Consider the following 22,194-nt stretch of genomic DNA (forward strand, 5'->3'; position numbering starts at 1 on the left):
TGTGGGGAAATAAAGTCTCCAAGCTCACCATCCACCCAAAAGTTTGATGTGGTAGGTCCATGAAGCTGAGTAGTCAATGAGTAATGTACCAAAAGAAAGGAGAGATGTTGTTTTTTAAGTCACCATAGTAGGTCAGAGTTCTTCACTGACTTTAACTTTAACCTCCCATCTTTTTGAGTCGAATCCGTGAAATTACAGCAGTAATTCGCACAAAATTTGGATGAATAAATAAATAATTAAATTCATACATGCAAACATACAAACATACATACATACATACATACATACATACATACATACATACATACATACATACATACATACATACATACATACATACATACATACATACATACATACATACATACATACATACATACCAAATAGATAAATAAATAAGGCAGCCGCATGTGGAAAAAACCTGTTAATCATGCAAAAATATTTGGATGTTATTAGAGAAATGCTTGATCATTACTACAGTACCTCAATGTCCTCATCAGTCATAGAACTGAATGGGGCTGAACATGTTCGCACCGATCTGCTCAGCAGCTGTGGCCACACACTGCCACCTGTTGGAAAACTCATGAAGTAACCTCAGGCTTTCTCTGACTTTGCCATAAACAAACTAAAAAACAAAGAAGTAAAAGAAAAATGAAAACACCCAAGAAATTACACCATGCATGAGTGTGTAAGTTTATTACTGGCATAAACAATGTCTCTATGGATGGAAAAGACAGAACTGTAGACAGGTGAGAAGATTACACATTAAGTGACCTTTATTGACCATTAAGTGATCATTATTAGTACAGCTGCATAGTTATAACTTGGTCTTCTGCCATTTGGGTGTAATGAAGTTACAGGATGTCATTTCAGGGTAAACATGCATTTATTTTTTATATGGACTACACATTGTAAAGTGTATTTCCTGTAGTTTCTTGCTTTTAAAGTTACATTGAGGTTCCAGAATAAAGAAAATGTTTGTGTATAGATTAGTCTAGTCCTCATTTTACCAGTGTTTCTCAAATGTTTTCTGTTGAACCCCTCTAGAAGGAAGAAAATATTTTGCACACCTCCCACCCTCTGCCACACATACGGTTTGGTTGTGTGTGTGTGTGTGTGTGTGTGTGTGTGTGTGTGTGTGTGTGTGTGTGTGTGTGTGTGTGTGTGTGTGTGTGTGTGTGTGTGTGTGTGTGTGTGTGTGTGTGTGTGTGTAACTACAGTAAATACAGTTAATGGTAAATTACATGTAGACTACTGCCACCTACTGTAGCAATGTGAAATTACACTTTTTTCTATCGTGTCAGGGGTGATCAATACATCGATCACAAAGGACCGGTTGATTCCGAGGGTAGTTCTGGTAGATACCAACAACAGCTTTATTCATAAGGTGTTTGTTGATATCACTACAAACAAGGAATTATTGTCCAGGAAAGAACAGACACAAGGAGAAGACATATTTCTGTCGTTCAAAAACATTATTAAGAAAATCCAGCTACCAGTGTACAAGTTGGTGTCCATTACCACGGATGGAGCACCAATAATATTTGGCTGCTAGAACGGATTTATTGGAAAGTGCAGGAAGGGCGATGATTTCCTGGACATCATGAATTACCACTGAATAATCCATCAACAAAATGCACAATATGAAAGAGATCATGGATGTAGCAACAGAGACTGCCTGGTCAATTCGCACCAGATCTCTTCATAGACGGCTATTCTGTGAACGTCTGGAGAAGATGGACTGCGACCACTTTGAGTTGTTGCTACACGCTGATGCGAGATGACTTAGTTGTGGGAAATTCCTTCAAAGATTTCTAGAGCTCTGTCTGGAGATTAAGGAGTTTTCAAATGTTGTTTGGCATGCAGAATACAAGCAGCTAAATGACAGTCAGTGACTGCTAGTTAAGTCCAAATATCGTTCCACCACGACTGAAGATGGTTTGGAAATGTGCTTGAAGCTGACTATCAGCAGGTACTGTCCAGATTATGCATCCCTGGCTTATTCAATTTAGTGCAAGTCATCAAAGTAAACTCAGCATATGACAAAAATATAGAATAATAATATAGTTAATTGTGTTGTGTAATATGGGCTTGTGCTTTTATGCAAGGTCCTTTAATGTACATTGTACATACTGTATAATTTCAATATCTTCTTCTCCTTTTGGCTTTTCCCTTCAGGGGTCACCACAGAAAATCAGTTGCCTCCATCTAACCCTGTCTACTGCATCCTCTTCTCTCACACCAACTACCTTCATGTCCTCTCTCATTACATCCATAAACCTCCTCTTTGGTCTTCCTCTAGGCCTCCTGCCTGGCAGTTCAAAACTCAGCATCCTTCTACCAATATATTCACTATCTCTCCTCTGGACATGTCCAAACCATCTCAGTCTGGCCTCTCTGACTTTATCTCCAAAACCTCTAACATGTGCTGTCCCTCTGATGTACTCATTGCTGATCCTGTCCATCCTGGTCACTCCCAAAGAGAACCTCAGCATCTTCATCTCTGCTACCTCCAGCTCTGTCCCCTCTATAATTTCAATATACTTATAAACAAATACATGTTTTGCATTTTTGTAGTTGGTAGATCTTTTTGACTTTTACAAATCAAGAACTTTCATAAGACATTTTATAAGTAGCTCACATACTGAAAAAGTGTAAGCACCCGTGTGTTACGTCAATGAAAAAGCAAAAGGTTGTTTCTCTGTGCACGTTCCCCAGGATCACAGGGACTCCCTCAGGCACCTAGCCCCCTCGGAGGGCACACCCTACTATGTAAGAATCCCTACTGCATCTTTAGGCTGCTGGAGGACTTCCCATGATGCATACATGGCTTTCTTTTTCATGTGATAACATCACCCTTCTTGTCTGACAAGTTTGAATCTGATGCAGCCGTCCTGACTAACAAATTCCTTCAGTGTGATGTGGATGAATCATGTGACTTGTTATCTCCCCTTGAGATCCTCTACATTTTTTGCCAATCGAAATTCGCAATTCAAAACGAATTGGCAATACAGAGTTTCAGCTCCAACTCAAACAATTGCAGTGTTAGGGTTGTTTTTACCTTTAGAGTACTTTTACACTCCGCAACCATTCTTTTTGTAATTATGGATGTTGTTCACCTACACTCCGACTATCTGCATGAACCATCGCCTTTGTTTAATTAGAGACTACGGTTATGGCTACATTCTCCTGCAGCACAGTTTCGTTTCGTTAGCGCAGGATGCCATCAAGCAGGTGAATGTTTTGAACTCAAAAAATAAACTTCACACAGTAGACCTGCACCAAAGTTCTATCAGCTGTAACGGCACGCAGGAATATTGGATTACGCACAATTACACAACTCTTCACTTACATTTGTAAACAGCTATGATGCAATGATGACCCCCCACAGTGTAGCCAGATGACAGTAGACTGAGAAAAAAAATAACATAACAGGGTACATTCTGTCATGTGTGAGATGTCCTGGGCAGTAGATCAAAGCCATACTGACCTTTGATCTACCCTCCTTTGACTGTAAATACTGTATGATTGGCCGCAGGGGCGATCCTGGATAGATTTGCGCTTCACGCGAATCATCCCTTGACTTGCCTTTTATAACTTTCATTGATGTACAGTAAGTTCATCAATTGCATCATTATAAGAAATCTGTTGTGCAACTGTTTGATGGATGTTGATGAAAGCGGACGCTCCTGTGATATAATGGACCTCAAGTAAGTTTTAATATGCTTCAGCTTGTAAAAACTCCTCTTTTCTGCTTCAGCTACTGTCCCTGGTAAGGTCACACCAATTCTGAATGAAATCCACAAATTAGGGCAGATTTCTGTGAGCTCTTTCTTAAGGATGAAAGTCAGCATCTCAAACAGAGTCATGGACTTTGATGGGAGATCAGGGAAGTTCTTCAGCTCTTGTCCTAGCTCTCTGTCATCCGCCTATGAGTGTCCCTGGAAGTCCAGTGTACTTTGCAGCTTCTCACATTCTTTTTGGAGTTCTTTGTCTGGGAGGTTTCTGAAATTAGAGAGCACTCCTCTCTCTCATACAGACTGGAAAATAATTCATGAACAGCTGAAGCTGTAGCATCAACAACAACAACACCACTGAAAAATTTGACCTCCAGCTTCTTCAGAGTATCACTTAAAGGCTTAACTAGAACTAATGCAGACACAGACTGCAACATCCTACGACACCCTTGAATTAAAAATTTTACCCTGAACTACTTGCATAGTTCAAAGATCAAAGCTAGTGCTCTGACCTACTATCACTGATCAAAGAACTAGCTTTGATCTACAGTCTTACTCACACTAACCTCAGTCAGTGCCTCTCTCACAGCAGCTGCCTGATATCTCAGGTTTGCAACACTCCTCACTTTACTTTCCCACTTTGCATGTTTCCAGCCTGCTAGGCCTGAGCTTTTAACTTAACTGTCCTCTTACAAAAAAGTTTGCAGCAGAAACAGAAAAGGCTATTTTTCTTCTCAGAGTAGACTACTTCTAGGAATCTTTTCACCAGTAATCAATGTCTTTTTGAAACAACTTTCTGGGACAACTTCTTCCATCCAACTCATTCCTGGGGAAAGCAAAGTCAGCAGGTACCTGACGTGGTCCTCTACAAACAAGCTGTGTCTGAATTCTGTCAGTCAGACATGAAGGCCAATCAGCAGGGTCAGCAGACAGAGGCTAAACCTCACGCAGAGGATTTGGTGGAATTTCTAATTGAGGCATTTCTAATAAAGAGAAAATGGTATTGTCATTAGTAAACATTTTATTCACAGCATTTATAGTGTTTTCAAAAGTAAAAAAAAAAAAAGCACACACATAAACGCGTAATTCCACGCCAAGTGAGACTGCAATCAGCTGGTCGGTCACCAATGTGGCGCGTGTCGTCACGACGGGGTGGTTGGCTGCTCTTTACTGCTCTGCTTGAGCTCTGCGTGAGAGCTTTAGGTTTTCTGTGCTCCACCCTATTTGTATAGCCAACGCACTAGGCCAAGCCTTTGCACTGCTGACACACATGTTTACATCCTGCTTCAAAGCGGTGATGTATTATAATTGTCAGTGTTCGTGTGTTCGTCCGTCCATCCGTTAGTTTGTCTTCCAACTATCTGCATTGGTTCTAGTTTTAACTTGGGTTTAAACCCAATATTTTAAACGTCTGTGTAGAGGGTGGGGGGAACGTTTTTTTTGTCCAATGAACTGCACATGTATTTTGTTAATATAATATATGCATTGCAGTTCTAGGACAGGTCATTTGTTAGTTACCTTTGGTTTATTTACGTAGTTGTTTAAACACACGACAAAATAATGACACTGAACCAGAAATACTTGTTATTCTTCCCTCTTCTGTTGCCTGCAGTCCAACAGATATGTATCAATACTTTCAAGACTATGTTATGGTTTCTAAAAATGGGAGGTCTAATCTATTTGTTGTTTGCTACTACTGTTTATGCGATCCCAAGTGTCCAGCTCTAGATACATCCCGCTTCAAAGCGGGGAGGTATTGTAATTGTCAGCGTTCGTGTGTTCGTCCGTTCATCCGTTAATCCTTTCGTTAGTGCACCAAATACCTTCGCAACTGTTTCAGATAGAAAGATGAAATCAAAAGCATATTACTCGGGTATAAAAATGAGATGATGACCTTGAACTTGAGAAAACCAGGCCAAGGTCAAATTTCAACTTTTGTACACTCAGGAACCGGATAAGATAGAAAGACGAGGGAGGAGGCCAGTGTGAGTAAGACCATAAATCAAAGCTACTAGCTTCGATCTATCAAAGCAGGTCAGAGCACTAGCTTTGATCTTTGACCTATGCAAGTGGGTCAGGATGACATTTTGAATTCAGGGGTGTCACGGGATGTTTCAATCTTGTTGTTTATTTGTTGTTATTTATTGGATGCTTATACATTTGATCCAAGGTGTCCAGACACTGTGAAAAGTTTCAGACCAAATGAAACCGTAGATAACAGGACAGGTTTGTTAGACTTTACAAAAACCATTTAGCAGAACCGATCTACCTACCTGTCAAACCCGACTGACCGACTCCGTTCACTTTCTGCTCATATCTACTGTGATCTGTGACGTCATACAGTGGGCGCCTTGATCTGCGGCCATTCTTACATGCGTAACCACCGACTTACTTACTTACTTACTTAGTTATGTAGATACGAACTTGAGTCAACATGCGACAATTATTAAAATATAAACAGCCCGAATTCATTGATAAATTGATTTCAATAAAACGCCGCATGAGCGATAATGATAGCCAATAGAATGTCTCGTTGTATTCTGTGACGCCGCAACAGCGCTTCCTATTGGTCGCCCGGACAGACATGGGCTGGACGAAAAGTCGGTTTCACCAAAACAAGTTGACGACTCGAACAAGTTCTGCAGGAGGGGTTGAGTGAAAATTTGGAAGAGAAAGTCAATGGACCGACCGAAACTAGTTTGAACTGTTAGCGGACACACGGCTGGGGTTAGGCTGAGGTGAGTGTCACCGCACCGAGCTCTCATTAGACCCCCGTTTACTGTCACGTTGTGAAAACCCGATTAATCTGCACATGACTTGGTCAGACCCTACCTGAAGACAGCCTACAGAGAACAGCTCAATGTGGATGTCAGACATCGCGGAGGGAAGCATGCGTGTTCTGTTTTTTTTTTACCTTACGAACTATAAAATTATGTCAGGCAAAAAAAAAAAAAAAGACGAAACCTAAAAGTTCAGTATTTCCAGATTTCTCAATATCTCTGGACTCGGATCGATCCATCCAGCTGGTGTGTGTTGACAGGACTCACATCTGGAAGTGTGTCCCCGTGGAGGGTCACCTTGAGACATCAGCTGGGTGTCAGGACAGCACCCAAAAGAAAAGGGATGATCTGGTGTCATGATCTCTGAAATGATTTTCTTGCACCACGTAGTTTATGTTATAAATTGAATTGAATGCAATAGGAATAACCTGCGTTCAGCTCATTCTGTTCTCCTGCTGCTTACATACTCATCTATGACTGATTTGATATGTATGTAGCTCATGAAGGTTTGTACTTTTTTGCCTTGGGTAGGGCTAATTCTGATGAGTCAACCAGTTTTGTTTTTGCTTTTTGTTGTTTTGTCTCCTGTGAAAATGCCATGAAATATCAAACGCTGTCATGTGTCAAGATCTGCTATCAGATCTACAGTCTTGGTCTGATCAGCTTGTTCTGGTGTTAAGTTGTTCGTATTTCATGTGCACTTTTGGTCAAATATCATTTACTGACATTAGTTAAAAAGATATTTAACATTGTGTGTGCTTTTTTTTATGTTTCTTTTTTGTGTGTCTGTTTCAAATACCTCTTCTTGGACAGACTCGTAACAATGGACCCCGACAGCGAGACCAGGAAGATGACCCCCCACCTCTCAGACAGCCCCTCATCGGAGGCCCAGAAACCAGCCCAGACTAAAGGTCCAGGTACTTGATGACATCTGCAAATGTTAAATTTATCAGATAAAGTCACATGGTTCTTTTTTTGTGTGAAGACATGTCTAAGCCACTGGTGTGGCTTTCAAAGCTTGCACAAGACTTGAGATTCAGAGACTAAGCTGGATGTGTGTAATAAATTAATTCAAGGATTAACTAGCTCCACCTTTCACCTTACATTCCTGAGCTTCCAAAATAAAGCCTAAACAAACTTTGGAGTATGACATGAAATCAATGTATGTTTAATGTTCAAAAGGTTGTTTTATTCATTTATTTCTGGAATTTGGACAGGGTTAAAAGATAGATAATTCAGTATCCTTGGATCAGGTAGATGAGTCACCAGTCATGATAATTTAGCTGAAATAAAAAATGTAGTTGATTGCAGGTTCATTTTCTTGACATGTATTTCTTCATCACACACTGATTAACACTGATGCTGAAGCCAAAACTGGTTTATGGCTCATCGTGACCAGGACTACCGTGACATTAATCCCAAACTACATATCCATGATTATTAAAAACACATTTAAACATTTACACTTCCTTTTTAGTTTAGAGATCAACACTTTCCCTCACTGGAAATCTAGAAAAAACTTTTTTTTAAAATATATGTACCAACACTAGGGCTAAAAAATTACCAAGACCAGCTTTAGTGCACATTTCTCATGATACTCCATAAATATATTGATCTATAGCTGAGAAGCATTTTTCAATCCTTGTTTTGTCACATCAGATATCAGACATCAGACCATCAGACCATCAGATCCTGATAGTTTCAGGATCATACTGGTGATACACATTAGCTAAAACTTACTATCACATTATTACCACATTGCAGCAGAGTACAGTTAAATTATGACACGTTTTTATCTTATTAACAGATAATTTGAATGGTGGAAAAGGACTGAGAGGAGGAGTTGCAGTACAACAATTTTTAGAGGCCCTATAGATCCCTGCTGGTTGCAGCTGTATTCATGTTTTTATTACATGTTGCGTCATGGAAATTCAATGAGAACCGAAAGAAAACAAGTCTGAATTGGATGATTAGCAGGTATAGCAAATAAATGCTCTGCCATCTGAGTTTACAACATGTCATAAAGACGGACTTGGGCAGGACTCAAGGACTCAAGTTTATGATTGTATGTACAAACATCATAAAATCATTCACATGTATGAAGATATACAAGATGATCATGGGTTTCCTTGTCGGTTGTGTCTGTGTCCAGGTGTAGTTAGAACAAGTGTTTGTTTAAACACAGTAATCAATGCAAGACAATGCATGTAGCGCTGGTACCATTGTATGCCCCCCCCCCACACACACACACACATGCAAACATTGCTCCAGCATTCTTCTTGTGAAATTCTGACCCCTGAATCTACACAGTCAGCACTGTTAAGGTGTCTTCAGGATTGTAGGAAACCTAGGTTTAGTAAAACTATGATGAGATGTTTTTTTAAATATTCTTCTTGTTTTACAATGATTTATTAATCCTCTCTTTCTTTAACCAAAAGCTCCATTCACACTGTTAAAGATGACAGTTCTTCTCCTTGTGTGAAATGAGTGAAAGTCATTCCTGCATGCACTACTATCTACTTCCCAATTTTTTCTATAAATTGGTGTCAATTATTCATTTCATCCTAATTTATTCCTGCATGTACTCTACTGAAGATTCATTTTAATTCTGTTTTCCATTGCTGAGGGTTTTTTTTAAATTTGTGTTCTATAATGTCAAATAGAATAATAAGAACACAATTATGATAATGACAGCAGTATCACTTTTTTGCATGTATAATCTTCCTAATTGGGTTATTGGTGTGAATAAAGCAGCTGCATGTTAGCCCTTTGCTGCTTTAAACTCCATGAGCAAGTTACTAGTTTGAAGACCAGAAGGAAGAAGTGCTTGTTTTAGTGGGAGGTCAAAAGAGGTCATGTTTTAGGGATCAGCTACATACCTCCACCATAACTACTGTCACTGAAACATTATTGGTCAGAAAAATGTTTTGCTAATTTTGCTTTTCTTGTTTATTTAGTTCATGCATAATATGTCCTGGAAGTTCTTAGCTAAAATTAAATAAATGAAATTAGCTGTTTCCGCCTATCAAAAAGAAAGGGGAAACAGCTCTATCCTTCATTTTCACATAGTCTGCATAGTCTGTGTTGTGTCAAGTAGAAATCTGTCACTTATTATCACCTGTATGATCAATGGAAGCCCAACATGCCAGCATGGCACAGCATTGGGTAACATTACAAAACTTGAGGTCAAGCTTGTTTGTGGGGCCACTTAAGTGCAATTTTGACTTATATTATGTTCTTTCACAACATAATCATAACCTTAATGCCATTACTACCTTTTAAAAATTGAATAATTATGCAATATATGAGCTATTAGACTATTTTGCCAATGCTATCAACTTTTTCAACACAAGTCTGAGCCATTAGTGATGAACTATTGATCATGGCTTCTTAAAGGTTAGCTGCTGTCTCACTGTCTCTCCGTCTGTCTCTCCAGACTGCATCTGGCTGGTGGTGGTGGCGGCTGTAGCGGCGTCTCTGAGCGGCCTGATGCTGGGGTATGAACTGGGCCTGACCTCTGGAGTCCTGCTGCAGCTGCGTGGTCTGCTCTCTCTCACCTGTTGGCAACAAGAACTGCTGGTCAGTTCTCAGCTGCTCGGTGCTCTCATCATCTGTCTGGTCGGAGGTCCGATTGTGGACCGATATGGGCGCCGTCGCTCTTTACTGCTGAGCGCCACCCTGGTGATCGGAGGGAGCATCATGCTGATTTCTGTCTCCTCACTTGTAACTATTACACTTGGCCGTGTGATAATTGGCATGGGAACAGCGCTGTCTGGGACAGCAGCTTGTCTATACATTGCAGAGATCTCCCCAAGGGAGAGGAGGGGCCAGCTTGTGACGCTGTATGAGCTGATGTTGGTCGTAGGTGTAATGCTTGGATTCAGCTGTAGTTATGCCTTTGCTACTCTGCTCAATGGTTGGGCGTATACATTTGGACTAGTTATTCCAGTAGCATTGCTGCAGATGGGTGTGCTCATGTTTCTCCCACCCAGTCCACGCTTCCTGGTTGCACATGGTAAAGTGGACCAGGCCAGGACAGTGCTGGCCAGAATGAGAGGCCCAGCTCAGGAGAAAGTTGAGCTGGAGCTCAGAGACATCCAGACCGGACTTAAAGAGGAATCAGAGCATAGTTTCTGGGAGTTATTTAGTTCCAAGTCCAACTTACGGACACGGCTGCTAACAGGTGTGTCCTTAGTTTTCCTTCAGCAGGTTACAGGCCAGCCCAACCTCCTCTCCTACGCTTCCCCACTTCTTCACAGCGTTGGCTTCAACAGTGATGCCGCAGCAACCTTGGCCTCCACAGGATTTGGAGTGGTCAAGGTGGTTGGCACCATCCCAGCTGTGTTGTTGGTTGACCGTGTGGGACCCAAGACTTTTTTGTGCATTGGTGCAGTTGCGATGGGAATATCGCTAATTGCACTTGGAACATTGACAATGCAAAGCCACACTCACCTCACCAGCTTGTGTAAAAGTCAGACTATACAAAACCACACAGAGATGCTGTGGGATTTAAACGGAACCACTGTGGGCTTCGACCGGGACATTTTGCCTCCTGGTTTTGCTGACCAGTGGAAGAGTGAAGACGCAGAAGAGATGAACAAAAAGGATGGTGGGATTGGACAATCCAGAGCTGGACCAGTTTATGTAGAAGTACCTACCTCACTGAAGGTGACTTCACTGATCAGCTTGCTGGTGTACGTGGCAGGCTTCTCCATCAGCCTTGGGCCAAGTAAGCACCTATATATACACATACATTCATTTACCCATATATGCACACATTATTTACTCACTCATGTTGCATGGGGGGAAAAAATCGAAACTTACAACATGTTTACACCTCAGGTAATTTATGCTTAATAGACTTACTGCCTATTTGCATTTCAGTTAGCATGCATTTGAGTCTTACCAGTATATAGTAGGTAATTTTTCGTCATCATCCAGTGCCCGTCTTAAACTACACCTACCGCATTGTTTTTTGCGGCTTGCTTGAGAAACTATTTGTTCTTACTTACTGAATAACGTAATTGTTATCTGCATGTCTACATCTGCATAATTTTGCAATGCAAGAATCAACATGTCATGTTGGTATAGAAGTTGGAAGCAAAGATTAACAGTGGTGATTGTGTTCCACCCTTACTAATGTTTTTCCCACCTTTCTTTTTGCCAAACGTGATGCAGTCAACAACCAACAAAGACCGGCTGCAGGCTGGAGGGAGGATCTGCTAGATTTGTTATTCAGAGCTCTGAACCTAAATCCCTGCTGTTGCACTATGAGTTGTTAGCATGTTTCTTTGTAGTTTGGCGAAACTCAACTCACTCAGCAGAACCATAAAGCATTTAACTCAAAACTTATACGGGAGAAATATGACTGATAAATGTATTTTTTTGTGTAAATGTACAGGAATGAAATTGACAGAAACAAAACATCCATAACCTCTCAAAGGGTTTCCTCTTGTTTGCACAGCCAGTGAACCATGTTCCAAAACAAACACTGAAATTATAAAACTGCTGTGATGACAAATTTTCAATATGCAGTGCCAACAGTAAAATACATTGTTGGATCTCTGAATAAAATGAATTTAATGGGCAAGGCTTTTTTAGATAACAGTAGCTTGGCTTATATTACTGATGTTGAACAAACACAATACTTAAATTTCATAAGAAATTCTGAATCATCAGAAACATATTCTGCATGTTAAAAAATGTAAATGGGACTTATTTGTTGCGTTATTGACATAGTGAACAGGTATTTGTACTTGACATGTTCTTGATAAGATGTGTCATTAGTAGTGTTTACAGAACACCACGACGTTTAGTCTGGGTTGTATGCCTGGCCTCAGAATTTCAGTTTGGTCCCTTCTTCAGAAACCAAAAGAGATGTGAATAAGATCATTCTGAATATCAACCCCCCCACTCACACACACACACACACACTTTTGCTCAGAACAATGTCTGTTTATTCTGAATATATTAATACATCTTAATTGACGAGAAGTTTTTGCACACCTTTGGCTTCCAGGAACCAAGTTTTCAGAGGATCAAATGAATGTAATGAAGGAAGATGCAGACAGACGTACACACATCCAGACAGAGATTCTATAGATCATAGTTGGATTAATCTGGTTTATTACAGTATTTCCCGCACTATAAAGCGCACCTTCAATGAATGGCCTATTTTAAAGCTTTTGACACATATAAGGCGCACTGGATTATAAGGCGACACACTCACTATTAATACTTAAATAATAAACAGACCAACGTATCTCTGCGGCAGCAGAGGTGTAGCTTTAAGGCCCTGCTGAAACAGACCAATACCACCAGAAATGATGGGGGCAGTGTAGCTCCAATCCAACTGCCCAAGAACCATTAGGAAATGGGATTTTTTTGAACTAAAAAAACTTGAAAACATTGTCCTCATGCATCAACGTGCTTGTTCCTACCTCTGCTTTTGCTGCTTTTGTATAAGTTGGACACGTGATGCCAATTTTCTCAACTGTCAACACGTTGAGAAAATTGGCACATCAAAACTTTTGATGTGTCACTACCACAGCGATCAACACTTTAATTTATTTATCTTTAGCCTCAAGAAGTAATGTTGAAGTAATGTCATGTGCTTGTATGTTTGTCTTTTTTTTTTTTCGTTCCTGTCCAGTGGTGTATGTGGTTCTCAGTGAGATCTTCCCGATGGGAATCAGAGGCAGGGCTGTGTCGGTGGTGTCAGCTGTGAACTGGGCCACTAACCTGCTCATCTCCATGACCTTCCTCACAATCACTGGTAACTATGATAATATGGGTATTTATCTGTTGTCCCATAAGTTACTTTGGTAGAGCTGTTGTTTTTTCAATCATTCAACTTTTATTTGTATGGCACTTAATCACATCAGAAGACATTTCAAGGGCAGGTAAATAACAACTGAACTACTTCTTACGGAAGAATTTCTCCTCAATAGGCAATAATAAAAATATGTTTGTCACAACAACCCAAAAGCTATACTTTGCTTACTCTGACGTTTAACTTATTTCTTCACCCTCTTCCTGTTATTGGTTGTTCAAACTCCAGCTCATATATGGTCATGATATTAGCATAAAAGGAAAGCTACAAACAAAATAACTTTGATATACACAATTTTCAGGAATATTTCAGATTATATCCATGTGGTTGTACAAATATGCCTTCTCGATTTCTGTCTACCTATCATTTCCTCTAGAAAAGATAGGTGTTCACAGTGTGATCTTCCTCTACGCTGCCATGAGCTTTATTCTACTGGTATTTGTCATCCTCTGTATCCCTGAGACCAAAGGTCGCACATTGGAAGAAATATCAAAAGAACTGGCCAAAAGGTAACGAGCTTACTCTCTATTGTGGATAAATAAAGTATTCTGATTCTGATATAAATACTCAATACGTAATGTCATCATTTTTATCTTGATAACTGCAGTTGACTTTTTTTTTTTAAAAAGACATCGTGTCTTGTTTCTCTACCAGGAAGCATTTTGAGGCGAAGCTCTGTGGGCAGGTCCAGCCTCACGAGAGCCTGTGTGGCAGGAAAATGTCCTCAGTGGATCCAGCACAAAAGTGACTCTTTTATTTTCCTGCAGTGGTACAACACACCCAATGAAATCAAGAGTAAAGATTGACAATTGTAGCATGCTATCACTGTCACAGATACATCCCTATAGTTCCTTCTGATTCCTACAATGATGTCTGTGAATAATGTGTTTTTAAGAACTACAGAGATGTGAACATTTCATAATTTATGTTCATGACATAGCTCAGGGTTCACTCTTGGTCATCAATGATCTGTAAATAGGTGGTAACAAAGGGGATTGAATGGTTTGTTTCCTTGTTGCTACAACTCCTATAATGCTAAAAGGAATTTTTTCCAAACTGAAGGAAACGTTTTTCTCCACCAGCTAGTCGAACTGATGAAGACCCTGAAACTAAGCTACTGTTCTCAGCAAGTTTTATTCTGTCCAGATTAAGGGATGACCTTTGCATAAAAGACAAATCAAAGGCATTTCAATGCCAATTTAACTGTGCCTTCGCAAGCGTCATTCTTTAAATCTGATGGATTGCTGATTATCTAATCATTTTTTGTATGGCGTTTCCTGCCGTATGTATGTAAAAACAAAAACACGATTCAAAGTAGTCGTACTTAGTTATGCAACAGGGATCTACTTGAATCTAATTGCTGACACAGAAATATGGATGTTAGTAGTAGTAATAATATTTAATAATAAAAAGATTTTTACATTACTTTTCATGCACAAGATGAAACTTTAAGTGCTTTACAGTAAAGAAACGCAGCTCATTAAATCACAAATCACTAACAGACAATCGACAGAATATGGTCAAAAAGAGAAACAGAGACATAAAAATACAATTTAGGAGAATATTTAACTGGTGCTTTTGATTTTCTTTTATGTAGAAATGTATGTGTAAAAAGCTGGCGATGGATTAAAAATAACAGGGAAGTTGCAATTTAATCTGGAATCTTAGTCTGCTATAAAGGACACTGGGATGCAGCTAAAATTGGGTGGTGTGCTCTCTCCCCCTAGTTTGAGCTCAGTCTAGTATCACAGATTGGAATAAATTGTTTTCAGTTGATTGCATTAGAAGAAATTAGACTAAAATAATTCAATTTATTTTAAATCAAAGCATATCTATTATTGCATCTTTTATGGAATAGGAATGACTTTTAGTTGATAAAAAGCTATTTGATCACCTCTTTTGCTGTGTTAAGTTCAGGGTTTATCGTAATGACTAGACATTTTACTTTTGATATGATTAAATTTGCAAAAGATCTTGTTTTAGCTTTGGAGTCAGCTTGTACTACTTCAGTTTTTATCCAAATTTAGTTTTGATAAATTATTGTTCACCCCAAAGATCAATGGAAACCAGGTCATTATGATCACCAGGCTGGAGTTAATGATATAAGTGTGTCGTCAGCATAACCATGAAAGTAAGAATAATATTCCCCAATGATGTCAATTAACATGAAAATATAGGGGACAAAGGACGTGGTCCAAGGAGATTTCTTTGCGCTACACTAATATACACATTTACATAATATTTTCCTTACACTTGATCCACATGTAAAGATTTTCCTTCGTGAGACATAGAATCAGAACCGTTCTAAAACAGTCACAGGGATTCTAACCCTGTTCCCAAGACAAACCAAAAGAATGCTGTGGTCTATATTGTGAAACAACGCTTCAAGACTGTTAATGTTTGTATTTTGACTGACATCACTCCAGTCAACAGGTCGTTATGCTGTGCGCCATACTGTTGTTCCCTTACAGAATTCATTTGATTATTACATGCCCGTTTTTTTCATGTACTTTCCTTAGAAAACAGATTTGATCCATTTCTGTTATTCCTGACGATTTCAGTGTCAAACTCTGAATTTGTCAGATTTCACAGCTGCTTTTTTGAAGGCCTCTACAATTTAACACCTTAGCTGCGCTTAGTGGCGATACTGTACTCGGACTGTACTGTGAAGTTTTAGGTACCGAGTTTGCGGTGGAAGAACAGGGCCATGTTGGGTAATGAATATTTTATATTTAGACTTTGTTTTTAACTTCACTTACAGATCAGTTATGAATGTGTCACACAGAGAAGCAAGTTAAATTGTGGATTAAAGTTTGTAATGAGTACATGATTTTGGAAAAAAATAATGAACATTAAAGCATGACTGTCCTGTGGTGACCTTTTTACCATTAACCTTTATTTTTATACAAAATACAAAACCTCTGAACAGGCGTCACAAACCACTGGTTGAAACTGGTTCAAAAAGTCCATCCTACATACTTACAACATGTTAGAGATTCTGTCAACATCTCTTCCAACAGATGCATTTATTATATACATACATACATAAAAATAAGTTGCGTCATAATAGGTTCCTGTTTGAATGCCACAAGTCAATCACTTTCAGATTCAAGATGATATTCTGACTCATAATTTTAGTGTGACCTCTGAGCCTCTGTTAACTCTTGATGCTGCACAAACATGATAGTGTAATGAATGCTTTTATGACTACCTTTTTGAGTCAACTGCTGAATTTGTGTTTTAAAAATTTATTCCTGCTATAAAGATTACGTTTAACATCCATTATCTCAGTACCACCTTTACACTGGATTAATCAGTAGTTGTGTTCAGTGGATGGAAAATAGGACTCTATGGTTTGAAACCTAAGAAATTAAAACCTACCTGAACTCTTAAAAATTTGTGATTCTTAGTAACCGACAATAAAAGAAATCGCAGACGTGCATTCTGCTTCAATGACAGTGTAGAAACAAGAACAAATTCATTCTCAAATGACAACTAAACAAGGTAAGGAAATTTGAGATACCAACAGTTACAATTTGTAAGTGCATATTGTGAGCTAACATGGTAGACTGCTCTTTGTCTCTTCATCTGTCACGGGATCCCTGTATTTGCATTCACACCTGACCAAATGAGCCATGGACGGATGCTCTTTCAGAGAGACTGATAAAAGGGGTGGATTCTCATTGTTAAAATAGTCACTCTTCACAATGGTCACCAGTGTTAGGCAATAAAATGGATACATGATTGAAAACAGGTTTTTCCGTTTCCATACAACAACAAAGGCAACTACAAAAACAACCAATTTCATTATCAATCAAGATAAGATGAGGAGAAGGAGTTTCTGGAGACATGCATATGACTTGTTAAAAGTTAGAAGAGCCACAAAATCCACAACAACACTGAGAAGAATGTTCTTGTACTCTAACAAAGGTTGTTGGGAATATTTTTTAAAAAAGAACCAGGAGACATCCGGCCCTATTGGTCATGTACGATGTTTGTGGCTGTTGTATGAAAATGATAAAATCAAGAAAATAAGTCCAAGGACAAGGTGCTTCTTCACTGGTAGCAAACGAATCAAACACAACTAGTGGGGTTTCTGGCACTCAAACAGCAGCGGGTAGATTTGCTCGACAGCCGTGGCCACATTCTGCACGTTTGGTCCTGAAAGGAGGGTATGAAGTGAAAGATTAGTGTTAGGGGTAGAAGATAGAGGGTAGGGCATAAGAATAAAACAGAAAACACATTACATGAATGCGCATGGTTTAGTACAAAAGTGGGTGCTAAACTTTCTACAGTTAACCAAATACAGGAATTTGTTTATTTTCTGGATTTCATTTTAAATAAATGTGTATCACAATCTAATCTCAGTTCCTTCAGATGTGTGGAAAGAGGGAGCTTAGTGTCTTCATGCTTGTGTCAGGTACCTGTAACTGTGATGCTGCCAGTAGAGAACACCTGTACTGTAGCCTTGAGATGTTTGATCCTGTATGTGGCAGCAGGATGGAGCTCGGGTTCATAGCTGATAAACAAGAACAAACACATGTAAGTATCAGACAGCAACGTCTTTGAGCAAGACAAAGAAAAAGTATTCATACCTCTACTAAAACTATGTACAGATGTGCCTTCGAAATGAAAAGCTGGCACACCCAGCTCATTTTTAAAGTATTCAAGTTATATTAGAAGCTACACTCAGACTTCCATGTCATTTAAGTTGAAAAGATAGTGTGATAGCCTTGGTGCATAAGCTGCAAATCAATGATCAGTCAGTACAAGATGACAAGTTGTCTGGCCAGCTAGCGCCACACCCTAAAAACTTAGAGACTAGAACTGAAATGATGCCAAAACACCACCCCACTGATGAGTGAAATGCCATCATCACAAAAATGGAGGCTCCAGAAGGGACATTCCTCCTCCCTCGAGCAACCACAAAGCAACTACTCCAGCAGCTCTGTGTCGAGTGTCACATTATGAACGTAAGCTGCACATGTAACAAATATTCTATTTTTAGAAATGATTTTTCGTAGTGATTTTTGAAGTGGGACCCGCAGTTGAACACATCTTTGTACTGTATATCCCACTTCTCTATATTTTAATGTGTGCATAATGCTTGAACAAGTGGCACCCTTATAATATTTCAAACTGTGGTAGCAGGTTGTTGTGCTTAGTCTTCTATACTTTGCTGCCTCACATTCAAACAGCAGCAACGTTTCGTGATGTGACCACTGAATCGCTCTCGTGCAACAGACATACCATAATGATACTGGGGAATTTATTACAGCATTAAATGGAACACCTCTCACAAATAGAGGTGCCAGCCAGTGACTCCACCACTAGAGGGCCCCCTGTCCTTACTCATTCTGAACTAAAACCTATTTCAAATGATTTTTACCTATTAATTCTGTACACGTAGTCAGCAATAAATCTGAATCCAAAGTAAGACATAATTAATATTACAGTGAATTGTATTCCTCAACTCAAACCCAATTAAATAAAATGAACAGCAGAAACTGATTCTGCTTTCACCAGTATGACAAGATGGTAAAATGAATGATTCCTAGACTCTTCTTGACACAGACACATCTGGATGATGTTAATAATAAAGGTGATAATTGGTGTGATGATGTGGATGTGGACGTGATACGCTGCGTTACCTGGCAATCGGCCGGTTGTTCTTAGTAAAGTCTATAAGGCGGACTGCAAACGGCATGGAGCACACTGCCAGAACGTTGACAACTTTAAAGGCTGAAAACCTCACCTGAGCAGACAATACAAACACAGATCCAATTCATTTACTCTTGAATATCTTTAGACTGAAGGAGAAATCTTTTAGTTCAATGTTAACACAAATACGATCTGATCTATTCCTTTGGACATCAATATAGTTTAATACAGTTACATTTGTTAACAACGGTTTAAAATATTTATGAAATGACATGTTCTTTGCTGATCATCTAGTGATGCCAAGCTAATGAGTGAATCAGTAATTCCATGCATTTTGTAAGACCATCTTGACAATCTTAAATGCAATACCACCAGAGAAATTATGGTATTATAAATTTGATATCTGAAAATGTTTTTCCTCACCCTAAATCCCAGCTTCTGCAGACAGCGTGCTAATCTTCGAGCACCCAGCTTCGCCTCATCCTCGCTGAACATAGAGGAGAGCAGGAATGAGTGGCAGCCTGACAGTAGGACAAACCAATCACCTGCTGATGGGTGAAGTGATGCTGTTGTTCATCTGGATGCAATTCAACATTCTGCTGGGAATCCTTTGGTCCTGGAGTTCATGTGGACGCTAGGTTGATAGACACAATCCACCCAAACACATCAAAGGCTCAGAGGCCACTGCCATGGTAACGTGTGGCACCTGATGACAGTCTCGGCAGCTTAAGCTTTATTCTTATAGGTGCAACACTGGTGGAGTTAAATAGACATCTGTACAGATTAAAACAAATATGAAAAAGATCTTACGAATGAACAAGTCCAAAGCTTTAGCTTAGCTGTCAACAAGGAGTCTGAAGGATGGATTCAGCTTTTGATGTAACGGCAACAAATTGGCTTGGACTGAGAAAAAAACATTGAGTAGGTACCTGACTCCTACAGAGGTACACCCGTTCCAGCATCTTTGATCAAACGTAACACGTTCCAGTTTATTTATTGGTCAGTGGGTAGTGCGTTTTAATGTATTTGTCATCATCTTGAACATCACATGCTCTGGAGCAAGTTAGGTCTGTCACACAAGTTATTATGGTAATACGCCCCCAGCAAGAAGTGAACATAGACCACACACACCACTTCACACTGTGGGAACCCTTGAAGCGTGAATCTGAAGCGGCTGGACTTCTATTTTGGGTATGAAGCCATTTCACCTCTCATTCAAGAGGCGTCTTCAGTTCTGACTGGCAGGGAGTACAAATATTTAAACTCTTTAAAGATTGCCATGGTAACACATAACAGTTGTTAAGGTCACACATTAGAGTCGGTACATTAGTTACTGAAGACACAAGTGTTGGTTTTCCTCATAGGAAACCATAATTATCTGTTTGATTGACTCTTAAAAGAGCCTCTTGGATGAGAGACAACATGTCTTCAAACCCTAAACAGAAGTCCAGTTTGTTCAGTTTTAACGTTGAAGGATTACCAAGAGCTGGACGAACGAGAATCTAAAGTTACACACTGTTGTAACCCTGAAATATCTTTTTAACGCTGAAGTTACGTCACAAATCATAACACAAGCCTCTGGTTTTCAGCAGTAGATTTTAATTTTTTTTAATTTTAATCAACTGTAATAATCCCTGTAGGAAAATTATTAGTCCACTACACACATTGGTGATTAGTTGCATACATACACACACACATTATATATATATATATATATATATATATATATATATATATATATATATATATATATAGAGAGAGAGAGAGAGAGAGAGAGAGAGAGAGAGAGAGTACAGGCCCATAGCGCGCACACACACACACAAGGGGGCCTGTGGGCATGCAGGTGACGGGCAGCTCCTTCGTGGTGCACCCCCCCAATGAACAATTTATAAATGGGACGGGGCCTTGCTCAGGGGCGCCTCGGCAGGTGAACTGACACGTCCTACTGTCAGTTCACACTCCGAAATGTTTTGCCCAGCATGGGTCTTGAACCGGCGACTTTCGGTCCCCGGTCCAAGACTTAGTGGATTGAGCTACAGCCGCCCCCAAATTTGCTCTGATGCTGGCATAGTATCTGTGGTAGGCAACACTGATAGCAAAGCTTCTATATATCTGACAATGTTTCAAATTCAAATTCAAAACTTTTTTTATTCCCAAGGAGCAATTGAAAAAATGTCATTCAACTGAAATCATAATTATAGCATCATAAAAATATAAGGCAACACTCAGTCAATATTTCTATCACTTATTTCACCAGATTAAATCCATATCCCTTAAGCAACTATATAACTAATTATGTGTACTTGCAGTTGTATATTTTTTTAAGTCCAGTGAGCTTAGAGTATAAAATTGGAGGAGTTGCAAGTGTTTCACTTTATCTACCTTGTTGCTCCAGTGCAGATGATTTTCCCTGAGGACCAGATCGAGGCTGTTATCTTGGGTTTACGGAGCTTCATTAGGACTTTCTTTAAAAAACAACAAAAAAAGAACAATGATAACGCCATAAAACTGGAAATGCATTTTGTCTTTATGCAAAAGATAGATTTTGTTCTTACCCCTACTTCCGGCTTATAAATGACATTGATTCCCTCTAAGGCAATGGTGCGCAGGTTGAGGTGGCACCTGGTCCTGAAGGTTGCCACCACATTGGTGATGATGATATCAAGTGCCTCCTCATTGCTGGAATCCATGAGGAAGTGTGTGGTGCAGCAAGAAGACTACAGAGTCTGTGTCATCACAAATTCATCATCAACGCCAACATCACCTCAAAAGAGACATGGGGACGATATGAGCTGGAAGGAAAAAAAAATCCTAGGTGTGAGACTCGTTCGTCTGAAATGCTAAATAGTGTATAACTACCAGTTTTTGTAACACACACACATACACACATATCGATACATGTATACATTTATAAAGGCCTGAATTTCCCTTGGGATCATTAAAGTATCTATCTATACGTCTTATAATGGAGTATAAATGTCCCATACACTCGTAATGAATCACATCTGCAACAGTTTTACAGCTTTAATAACACTACATGGTTTTCTTCTACTAGTGACGCAACAATATTAATATTTAGGGAACTCTGTAGCCTTTAAGTGGCTTTTATTTACATCGGCTTACACATTAAAAACAACAGCACAATATATCAAAGACTATTACTACATTTCAATGAAAAGTGAGA

At 39.3% G+C, this 22,194-nt stretch overlaps 2 protein-coding genes across 3 annotated transcripts in view; one reads left to right on the forward strand and one right to left on the reverse strand.

Annotated features, from left to right (window-relative positions):
• Positions 1 to 6,346: 6,346 nt before the first annotated feature.
• slc2a12 (solute carrier family 2 member 12) lies at positions 6,347 to 14,564 on the forward strand. Of its 2 annotated transcripts, none has more exons than XM_068343218.1 (6): positions 6,347 to 6,475; positions 7,331 to 7,434; positions 9,954 to 11,246; positions 13,170 to 13,292; positions 13,726 to 13,858; positions 14,004 to 14,564. In XM_068343218.1, exons 2-6 carry the CDS (start codon positions 7,341 to 7,343, stop codon positions 14,095 to 14,097), a joined length of 1,737 nt encoding a protein of 578 aa, XP_068199319.1. In that variant the 5' UTR covers positions 6,347 to 6,475; positions 7,331 to 7,340; the 3' UTR covers positions 14,098 to 14,564. The 2 variants fall into 2 exon arrangements, with proteins under 2 accessions (XP_068199319.1, XP_068199320.1); XM_068343219.1 differs by having other exon boundaries at positions 7,331 to 7,428.
• A 190-nt stretch (positions 14,565 to 14,754) lies between these two features.
• tbpl1 (TBP-like 1) overlaps positions 14,755 to 22,194 on the reverse strand; it is a 7,971-nt gene continuing 531 nt past the window's right edge. The window contains exons 2-7 of the mRNA XM_068343220.1: positions 21,566 to 21,802; positions 21,393 to 21,475; positions 19,434 to 19,497; positions 19,001 to 19,104; positions 17,774 to 17,868; positions 14,755 to 17,510 (exon numbers count right to left, since the gene is read on the reverse strand). Coding sequence (XP_068199321.1) covers positions 17,434 to 17,510; positions 17,774 to 17,868; positions 19,001 to 19,104; positions 19,434 to 19,497; positions 21,393 to 21,475; positions 21,566 to 21,700 — 558 coding nt within the window. The 5' untranslated portion in view covers positions 21,701 to 21,802 and the 3' untranslated portion in view covers positions 14,755 to 17,433. The remainder of the gene's footprint in view (positions 17,511 to 17,773; positions 17,869 to 19,000; positions 19,105 to 19,433; positions 19,498 to 21,392; positions 21,476 to 21,565; positions 21,803 to 22,194) is intronic.

The sequence above is a fragment of the Antennarius striatus genome, chromosome 19, assembly GCF_040054535.1.
Source record: "Antennarius striatus isolate MH-2024 chromosome 19, ASM4005453v1, whole genome shotgun sequence".
Taxonomy (NCBI): domain Eukaryota; kingdom Metazoa; phylum Chordata; class Actinopteri; order Lophiiformes; family Antennariidae; genus Antennarius; species Antennarius striatus.

What these genes read in the sequence shown, in the direction of transcription:
- slc2a12 (XM_068343218.1), top strand. Translation starts at nt 7,341, where the DNA reads ATGGACCCCGACAGCGAGACCAGGAAGATGACCCCCCACCTCTCAGAC. An exon ending in GACCTTCCTCACAATCACTG is followed by an intron (nt 13,293 to 13,725) that starts GTAACTATGATA and finishes CATTTCCTCTAG; the next exon opens with AAAAGATAGGTGTTCACAGT. An exon ending in TCAAAAGAACTGGCCAAAAG is followed by an intron (nt 13,859 to 14,003) that starts GTAACGAGCTTA and finishes TTTCTCTACCAG; the next exon opens with GAAGCATTTTGAGGCGAAGC.